The 10,232-nt window shown below is 44.6% G+C and overlaps 1 protein-coding gene across 1 annotated transcript in view; it reads left to right on the top strand.

Moving 5' to 3' along the window:
* The first annotated feature begins 4,160 nt into the window (after window positions 1–4,160).
* The window catches only part of RRN3 (RRN3 homolog, RNA polymerase I transcription factor), a 29,442-nt gene continuing 23,370 nt past the window's right edge, over window positions 4,161–10,232 (top strand). Inside the window, exons 1-3 of the mRNA XM_041749905.1 lie at window positions 4,161–4,295; window positions 5,986–6,091; window positions 7,253–7,309. Coding sequence (XP_041605839.1) covers window positions 4,207–4,295; window positions 5,986–6,091; window positions 7,253–7,309 — 252 coding nt within the window. The 5' untranslated portion in view covers window positions 4,161–4,206. The remainder of the gene's footprint in view (window positions 4,296–5,985; window positions 6,092–7,252; window positions 7,310–10,232) is intronic.

Raw genomic sequence — 10,232 nt, 5'->3', positions numbered from 1 at the left:
AATGGATCATACAGCTAAACATGGTCCTAAGGCTTTCTTTATCCTCTAGTATAGAAGTAAATTTTTAGATAATATACACTAGTATATATATATACTAAAGATATACACAGCTGAGCCTTTGCATTAGTAGAAGGAGTTTTTAGAAAGATAATTGATTCATGAAATAATTGCTGACTCTTTCTGGAAAGGGGAAAGAAACAAATGGGATACATACTATTGGTTTTGCTAGTTAGAAATTGTTGATCTGGATCTTCCCTACCATTCAGCCATTTGGAAAACTTAAAAAAATATATTTGTTGAGCATTAATATTGACCCTCTCATCCACTGCAAGTATTCATTGGAAGCCATTTGGTACGATATGACCTCGCCTGTCTAGATTAAGTTAGAGAAGGGCACTTGACTCAGACTTGACCAACAATTCTTTGTTGCCTTAAGGTATCTTTGTATCCTTAGAAACAAATTCCCCTTCTGTGCTTAAGCTAGCTCCAGATAGTTTCTGTTACTTTCAAGCCAAGAAGTTTTAACCAACAGAATTACTCTGGGGATGATTGTAAAATTTGTCTCTAGGGGAAGACTGCTCTTTTGAAAAACAGTTTAATGGGTCTTCTGGGTATATGAAAGTAAAGCAAAAATTCATTCTTAAATGAAGCAGCTCAGAACAATTATGAACAATTGCAATGCACAGTGATGTAAAAGAATGACTACATTGTGGGCAAGGCTGTCTTTGCACGCTGTTGTGTTAATGTTTGTTTGCCTTTCTGTTGTTTTTGAAGAACTCTTTCTTTTCCTTTTTTTTTTTTTTTGTACCTATGCTGCCAAAGCAAGCACTCCTCCCTCCTTTTAAAAAAATAATCTCTATGCCTAACATGGGGTTTGAACTCATGACCCTGAGATCAACAGTCATAGGCTCTACTGATTGAGCCAGCCACGTGCCCCAGTCTTCACTTTCTTTGGCCAGAGCTGGCGACAAAAAGAGATGGGATTCTAGGGAAGGCAAGAGTGGATAAAGGAGGCTTTTATCCCAGCAAGATCAGTTGGCCCATGGAGCATAACCAAAGAACTCTCACAGTGAATTGTGCTATTTAGCTTTAAGATTTTCCTTGTATTATGCTAAGTCTTCCATTGAAAACAATTTTTAACATGGAAGCCTAGTCTTAACGGTGCTTTGGGAAAATAAGGAAGGAGCTGTGCTCAAGCTTAAGGAGAAGATATGTTGTATATATCTTCATGAGAAGTGTACATTGGCACAACCACTTTTGAAAACTCTTTCAACCATGACTCGTATACCCTCCAAGCCAACACTGTACCCTAGAAAAAATTTCACATACGTGATTCAGGAGACTATACAAGCATATTCACAGCAATGTAAATAATCGTGGGGGTTTGAGGAGCCAAAAATAATCTAAATGTTGGTGATAGGAAAATGGATATATAAATCATGGTATACTAATATAGTGGAATGCTTCATGGCAGAGAAACATAATTATATACAGCAGGGATGGATTGAAATGAGCAGAAGTATATTTTTTATTTTATTATTTTTTGAGGCAGGGAGAGAACGTGGGTGGGTGGGTGGGGACAGAGGGAGAGAGAGAATCTTAAGCAGGCTCCACTCCCAGCGTGGGGCCTGACATGGGGCTTGATCTCACGACCCTGAGGTCACGATCTAAGTGGAAATGGAAAGTCAGATACTTAACTGACTGAGCCACTCAGGTACCTGAAATCAGCAGAAGTATAATGCAGCCTGGAAACAGTTCTATCATGGAAAGATAAGCATGATTATATACATTGTTTAGGAATGTATACGGTAATTAATTACATAAAGAAAAATGGAAATGTTCTTATTTTTTAAGATTTATTTATTTATTCATGAGAGACACACACAGAGAGAGGCAGAGACACAGGCAGAGGGAGAAGCAGGCTCCATGCAGTTAGCTTGATGTGGGACTCGATCCCAGATTCCGGGATCACGCCCTGAGCCGGAGGCAGACACTCAACCACTGAGCCACCCAGGTGTCCCAAGAAAAGTTAAAATGCCTTTAAAAAGTTAGGACAGCAATTACCTTTCAGAAGAAGCAGGGAGAAGGTGGGACTTGGGAGGAGCACACAGGAAGCTTCAAAAGAACAGGTTAACATTCTGTTTCATAAATTGGGTTGTATAATCCCAGATATTCATTTTATTATGTTGTATGACTTACATTAACATATTTTTGCACATGTGCTTTCCTTGCACACTCTTAACAATGAAAGAATAAATTAATTGTCAAATTGCTCCATGGCACAGAGTTAAATTTCTCCTGATGGTGTATGAGAGTGCCGATGAATGTAGATTTAATTTTTTTTCCCTCTGGTTTGGGGATGGAGGGAAGAAGATTCCCACTTCAACAGCTGTCCTTTTAAAAAAATATTTTATTTATGTATTTATTCATGAGAGACACACAGAGGGAGGCAGAGACACAGGCAGAGGGAGAAGCAGGCTCCTGGCGGGGAGCCCGATGCAGGACCTGATCCCAGGACCTGATCCCAGGACCCCGGGGTCACGCCCTGAGCCAAAGGCAGATGCTCAACTGGGGAGCCACCCAGGTGCCCCTAAGGGTTGTCTTGAAGTAGCTTTGTGAGTTAGGGCACAACTTCCTCTGCTCTCAGGACATTGGCGATGTCTGCACAACACTCTGAAGGAACTCTGTAAACCGGAGGGGTAAGAAATGCATCCCTATGCAAACATTATATGTTCTCATTCATTTGGGGAATATAAATAATAGTGAAAGGGAATATAAGGGAAGGGAGAAGATATGTGTTGGAAACATCAGAAAAGGAGACAGAACATAGAGACTCCTAACTCTGGGAAACGAACTAGGGGTGGTAGAAAGGGAGGTGGGCGGGGGGTGGGGGTGAATGGGTGATGGGCACTGAGGGGGGCATTTGACTGGATGAGCACTGGGTGTTATTCTGTATGTTGGTAAATTGAACACCAATAAAAAATAAATTTATTATATATATATATGAGGTGTGACAGAGCGATTATATATATAAATATATATATAAAGAAATATATATATATATATATATATATGAAATGCGTCCCTATGGCCTTGGCAGAAAGACAGTTACTGATGATACACTGTTGCAAAATAGAGCAGTGTTTTATTTCACAAGCTGCTGCAGCTGGTTCAATGTCCTTTTGATGGTTCTATACAGTTTCCAAAGGTTGCAACATGTTGCATTCCTAGAAACCGAGGGGCGGGTCACTCCCCCCTGCCCTCCTCGGCTTCCTACCCTCCCATCAGGCCTGGGCACCTGCCGTTCCCCATTCTGGAAGACCTTTCACTGCTTTGTTGGCCTGGCCAACTCCTGGACCTCCCTTCAATATTTAAGTCCGGGCAGCCCGGGTGGCTCAGCGGCTGAGCATCTGCCTTCAGCCCAGGGCGTGATCCTGGGGTCCTGGGATCGAGTCCTGCGTCGGGCTCCCTGCATGGAGCCTGCTTCTCCCTCTGCCTGTGTCTCTGCCTCTCTCTCTGTGTCTCTCATGAATAAATAAAATCTTAAAAAAAAAAAAATTTAAGTCCAAGGGCTAATGCCTCTTGCAAACTGCCCTCTCGCTCTTTGATGTCTCATCCCAGATCACCACCGCACCTGGGTGGTGATCGCTGGGTAAATCGCTCCGTCACACCTCAGTTTCTGCAAAGATGAGATCAGCGGGGATATCTGTGAGGGTGGTGCCAGAGGGCACAGAGCCCAGGATGCTGGGTGGTGGAGCTGCGCTGAGTTCGAATCCCCCGCCCCTCTCTCTGCGGGCTTGAGGCTCAGTTTCTTTAGTGTGACTAAGGGATGCTCTGACTCCGTAAAGTTACTACTCGAGGAACCCGGCCACCGCTTAGCACCTCCCGGGGGGCCCCGCCCTTCCTTCAGGACCCCCGGGGCTGGTCCGGAGACTCCAAGGACCTCTCCTCTCCCAGCGCTGCAGCCACTGCAAGCGCGGCCCGGCGTGCGGCCGGGAAAGTCCTCCACGTGGGAGGAGGGGCCTTGACGCAGGGGGCGGAGGAGACGACTCAGGAGGCGCTCTAGGCCGCCGGGCTCTCTGCGCTCACACGCGGGGCTCCTGATTGGCTGGAGGCCGCCGCGCGCGCGCGTCTTCCGGCCCAGAGGGCGGCCCCAAAGAGCACGACTTCCGGTAGGAGCTGCAGTCGTCGCTCGCTTCGGGCCCAATGGCGGCCCCGTTGCTCCACGCGCGGTTTCCCGGAGATGGGGCTGCCTCGAGCTCTGCAGTCAAGACTCTGGGCGCGTCGAGGACCGGGTGAGGAGACCCCGGGACGCTTCGCTCTGCGCCGTCTGGGACAGAATCCCAGGACCGGGGGTTAGGGCGGCGGATGTGAAAGGGCCTGGGGGCAGAGCTGATGGAGTCGGGGGAGCAACGGCTAGAGAGGGTCATCTCGGGTCCTCAGGAGTGAGCCCATGTCCCCGAAGCGGGTCGTAAAGATGGGAGAGGGGGCTGGGAGGGTGACTCTGTCCCCCCCACGGGCCTCCCCCACCGCCCCCCGGGCCTGGGTACTAGCCTCTCCTTAACTCCTCCCTCCGGCGTCTTGGTCCAGACTTGGAAGGAGTTCCCTGGGCTCTTTGATTTGTGGCGGGGGGTGGGGGTGGGGGGGATGCTGTCCTTCATGGCACACAGTGTCGTAATTTTTTGTTTGAAATTTGTCAACACGTGCACTTTTTTAAAGTCTGTCTCAACTTTTTTTTTTTTTTTTAAAGATTTATTTATTTGAGGGAGAGAGAGAGGGGACCCAAGCTGCGGGAGGGGCAGAGGGCGGGAGGGAGAATCTCACGCCGACTCCGCGTTGAGCTCGGGGCCGCAGGTTGGGCTCCCATCTTAAGACTCTGAGATCATGACCTCAGCCAAAACCAAGAGTCCCATGCTTAACAGACCGAGCCGCCCAGGCGCCCCTGTCTTCCTCCCTTAAAGCTCGTAACCCCTGAAACATTTCAGGGTTTAACTTTTGAGAGTCATTATTAGTAGGATGCTGTTTTTCCGCCCTCCGTGTAGAGGAAGAAAACTTTGTGACACTTGGCAATTATGTCATTCATAGTATTTAAGTGCCTATCCTTTCTTGTTTATTTATTTATTTGTTTTAAAGATTTTATTTATTCATTCATGAGAGACACAGAGAGCAAGAGAGGCTGAGACACAGGCAGAGGGAGAAGCAGGGAGCCCGATGTGGGACTTGATCCCGGGACTCCAGGATCAGGCTCTGGGCTGAAGGCGGCGCTTAAACCGCTGACCCACCCGGGCTGCCCTGCTTTCTTGTTTAGATGCTGAAGACAGGAGTTTATCAAAAGACAGTATTTCTGCTCTTAACAGAGCTTAGAGTCTAAGGAGGGAAAGGCAGTGGCCAGGCCAATAAATGAAGGAACAGTGTGGTTTCAGGTAGAGATAACCTGAAGAAATAAAACAGGGTGATGATGGGGGGAGAGGGAGAGGATGAGTACTTGAAGATCTCGGTCCCTCTAACATTTGACCTTCAGCTTGAATGAAGAGCAGAACCCAGTGAGTGTAGATCTGGAGCATGAGTGTTTCTGATAGAGGGAACAGCAAGAGAAATGGGAATCAGCTTGGCAAGTTTGAAGAATAGAAACCAACTGGCTGCAGTACGTTAAGTGGTTGGAGATGAGGTCAGAGAGGTAGGCCAGGGCCAGATTAATGTAGGACGTTGAAGATAAGTGACAGAGTTTGGGTTTGTATTCTAAGTGAGGTGGGAAGCCTTTGGAGAACTTGACAGGAGAGTAGAGTAGCATGATCTGTCTTAAGTTTTGGAAAGATCATTAGATCACTGAATGAAGAATGTTGGGAGGTTAGAGTGGAAGCAGGGAGGCCAGTTAGGCTTTAGCGGTAGTCCCAGTGCATGATGTTGGCTCAGTAAATGTTGACTGTTACAATTTTCAACCTTCTCTGTTCTGCACTCAATACTGTGGTAATCTCGGTTCTACAGGCTTTCAGATATGCTCACGTTAGAGAATGATTTCTTCAATTCTCCCCCAAGAAAAACTGTTCGGTTTGGTGGAACTGTGACAGAAGTCTTGCTGAAGTACAAAAAGGTAAGAGGAGATAATGTGATGTTTGGTGTCCTTTCCCCCCCATGCTTTATTGAGATATAATTGATATGTGAAGATTTGGTTTTTGTTGGCTAGGATATAATTGTAGCCTTTATACTAAACACCAGTAGACATAGTAAAATGAATTTTAGACGTCAATCTTGAAGTCAGTTATTTAATAACAACAGTATGATGCTATCAGCTGAAAATTAGTAATAGCCTCTTTGCTGAGGTTGTAGACCTTCAAATGCTTTATTTGCATAATATCTTTAAAAAACTATCAAATGCTAGGATAAAAAAATCGTTAGATCAGAGCATTTTCTTTCCCTTTTTAAAGACATTTTTTAGAGAGCAAGCACATGAGGGAGGGGTAAAGGGAGAGGGAGACAGACTCCCTACTGAGTGCAGACTCCATCTCACAACCTGGAAATGATGACCTGAGCTGAAACCAGGAGTCGAACTCTCAACTGTCTGAGCCACCCACTCACCCCAAGAGCATTTTATTTCTTAAGGAATTACCTAAGCATTGTTTTGGGACAATAAACCAACTCTATCAGTAGGATTTGTTTTGTTTTTTGGTTAGGTTTTGTGTTAGTTTAGAAGTGATTCTACTAAATCTCAGTGATGGAAGAAAAATATGAATGTCTTTTTGTATGTATAAGCATTTTAAATCCATATATGTGAAAGGATGGTCTCTTCTGTCATCAGCTGTTGTATTCAGGTGTCAGTAGGCACATATACCTAGATGGGAACAACCTGTTAGTATTCATTTTCTTTTTTTCCAAGCCTCCTAGCTCCACTCATATGAGTTTTTAAATTTTTGTAGTTAGAATTTTACAATCCATTGATCTGTGAAAGTTTTTTTATTTTATTTTTTTAAATTTTTATTTATTTATGATAGTCACACACACAGAGAGAGAGAGGCAGAGACATAGGCAGAGGGAGAAGCAGGCTCCATGCATCAGGAGCCGGACGTGGGATTTGATCCCGGGTTTCTAGGATCGTGCCCTGGGCCAAAGGCAGGCGCCAAACCGCTGCGCCACCCAGGGATCCCTGATCTGTGAAAGTTATGATGTTCCGTTTGTAATAGTAAAAAGTCCTGCTATTTGTTTTTTAACAGGAAATTGAAGCAAACTACTTTCCCCCCCCCCTGTTCTTGTTTAGGGTGAAACAAATGACTTTGAGTTGTTGAAGAACCAGCTATCAGATCCAGACATAAAGGTAATTAATTTACATTTGATCATGAGCAAAGTTGTTGCCACAGATTGAGTTTGCAGTTTTGGCCCTATTCTGTTCTGTTCTCAAGAAATTGCTCTCAGTATGGTCCCCCACTTTAATGCGGTGGCTCTCAATCAGGGACACTTTTGCCCCTAGGACACATGTGGTGATGAACTGGAGACATTTTTGGTTGTCACATCTTGGGGAGGGAGGGCTTCTAGCATCTAGTGAGTGGATGATGGGTGCTGCTACATGTCCAGCAATGTACAGGGCAGCCCTCCATAGCAAAGAAGCATCAAGTCCAAGATGTCAGTAGTGCTTAGGTTGAGAATCCCTCCTTCATCTTTCCTTTTGGAACCTCTTTGGTCTGTGTTGCATGCAGCTCTCATGTCTTTCCACTGCTAAAACAAAAACACAAATTGACTTGTGTTTCAAGCTGCTACTACTACTACTCTTTTCAGCATTTTTGAAAATGTTTCAAGAGAAGTAGCTTTTAAGATATATACCTGTCACATAGTCACGACTCAATAAATTTTGTTTCCCTTTTTTCTCCTAATAATTCCCAGTTTTGGAAAAAATAGTCTATTACCATGGTAATGGTAGTCAGATTGCCTGAGATCAAATCCTTACTCTGTTTCCCAGTGTGTGATCTTGGGCAACTTGTTTAACCTCTCTGCTTTTGTTTTTGTCTTTGTAAAACCTGAAAAACAAGAGTAGGCTTTTAAATTAGAGGTTTTAGAGGATCCAGTGAGTTAACATATGAGAGGTGCTAGGACAGTTCCTGACACAAAGGGCTTTGTAGTTTTTATCTGTTGTTTCTGCTGACAGTGTGTATTTTCTCATTTCCTGTACATGTTTAAATCCACTGTGAGTCCTCTGCTATAATAACTATGATAGAGATCTTTATCTTTTTACATGTGCCTTTTGTGACTGCAAGAGGTCCTCTGCATCTACTTTTTTTGCTACCTATTTGAGCATGGGCTCTGGCTCTGGCTACATGGGTTTCCTCCCTTACTGGCTTTGTTACTGGGTAAATATACTGCACTTCTAAGCCTCACTACCTCCCGCTATAAAATGGAAACCAGTGGTAGCACCTACCTCATGGGGTGGTTGTAAGGATTAAATGAGTTATTGTGTGTTAAAATTTTAGAACAGTGCATGGCATGGTAATTACTATATTAGTGTTTACTATTATTACTTTACTGACAAAACTCCTGCTGTTTGAGATCTAGCTGAAGTATCTTTTTAAAATTTATTTTATATTTTAAAGGATTTTATTTATTAGAAATTGGTTGTGAGAGAGAGCATGAACAGGGAGAGCAGGAGAGGGGCAGAGGAGAGGGAGAAGCAGATTCCTGCTAAGCAGGAAGCCTGATGTGGGGCTTGATCCCAGGACCCCGGGATCATGACCTAAGCAGAAGGCAGACACTTAACTGACTGAGCCACTCAGGCCCCTCCGAAGTGGCCTTTTTATTTTTATTTTTTAAAAATATTTTATTTAGGGATCCCTGGGTGGTGCAGCGGTTTGGCGCCTGCCTTTGGCCCAGGGCGCGATCCTGGAGATCCGGGATCGAATCCCATGTCGGGCTCCCGGTGCATGGAGCCTGCTTCTCCCTCTGCCTGTGTCTCTCTCTGCCTCTCTCTCTCTCTCTGTTTGACTATGATAAATAAATAAAAATTAAAAAAAAATTAAAAAATATTTTATTTATTTATTCATGAGAGACACAGACAGAAGCAGAGACACAGGCAGAGGGAGAAGCAGGCTCCCTGCGGGGTGCCCGATACAGGACTCGATCCTAGGACCCCAGGATCACGACCTGAGCCAAAGGTAGAATCTCAACCACTGAGCCACCCAGGCATCCCGTGAAATGTCCTCTTTAATTAACATTCCTTGGTTCTCTATAAGTACATGGTGTTCATTCACTCTATTCCCCACCCTTCCAGCGGATCTTCCTTTTTTTTTTTTTTTTTTTTAAATTTATTTATGATAGTCACAGAGAGAGAGAGAGAGGCAGAGACACAGGCAGAGGGAGAAGCAGGCTCCATGCACCAGGAGCCCGACGTGGGATTCGATCCTGGGTCTCCAGGATCGCGCCCTGGGCCAAAGGCAGGCGCCAAACCGCAGCGCCACCCAGGGATCCCTCAGCGGATCTTCCCAATCACACATCTGTCCTACAAGGACTTCAGTAATTTATCTCTGCCTCTCTTTGATTCCCTGATTTATCAGTTGACGTGCTTCCCACATAGTTCAGCCATAACTGAACTACTTTTGATTTTCTGAATACATGCTTGTTACTCAGTGAGGAATGTAGCCCCCAGAGAACACCCAGTCTGTTTACAGACAGCAGAAGTGTAACTTCCTGTTTAAAACTTTCCCTGGCCCTCCAGTTCTTCTGTGGGTACAAAGAACCATTTTCTTTGTGTTCCATTATTGTTAAGTTTTTTTTTTTTTTTTTTTTTAAGTAATCTCTACAACCCAGCATGGGGCTCAGACTCAACGACCCTGAGATCAAGGCTCATATGCCCCACTGACTGAGCCAGCCAGGCACCCCACTGTATTTTTTATCAGCACCTCTTGGTGGTGTCTTGACATACCCTGGCAGTTGCAGCAGTTGTGTCTGTGTTAGTTCAGAAAGTGTTGCAAGTGATTTGCTAATAATGGTTCAGTACTAAAGCATCAGCATTTGCGACTAGTTCACTTTAAAAAATGGAGCAGTTTACGTGGTAGCCTTATAATTTTGTTGCACTGTTTTTAGTGGAAAGGGGATAGGATAGAGTTAACTCCGTTTTATTTGCACATAACTTAGCTTGTTTTCTCTGCTTCAGGCCTTGGTGAGACACCAGTAAAGCTACCTTTACTGATTGTGGACATTATGAAATTGCACCATAGTGCAAATGAGTTGTGATTTACTTGATTTTACTGCCT

This window comes from Vulpes lagopus, chromosome 3, assembly GCF_018345385.1.
Source record: "Vulpes lagopus strain Blue_001 chromosome 3, ASM1834538v1, whole genome shotgun sequence".
NCBI classification, from domain to species: Eukaryota; Metazoa; Chordata; class Mammalia; order Carnivora; family Canidae; genus Vulpes; species Vulpes lagopus.
The sequence above is the reverse complement of the archived record's forward strand: the minus strand, read 5'-3'. Positions and strand labels throughout refer to the sequence as shown.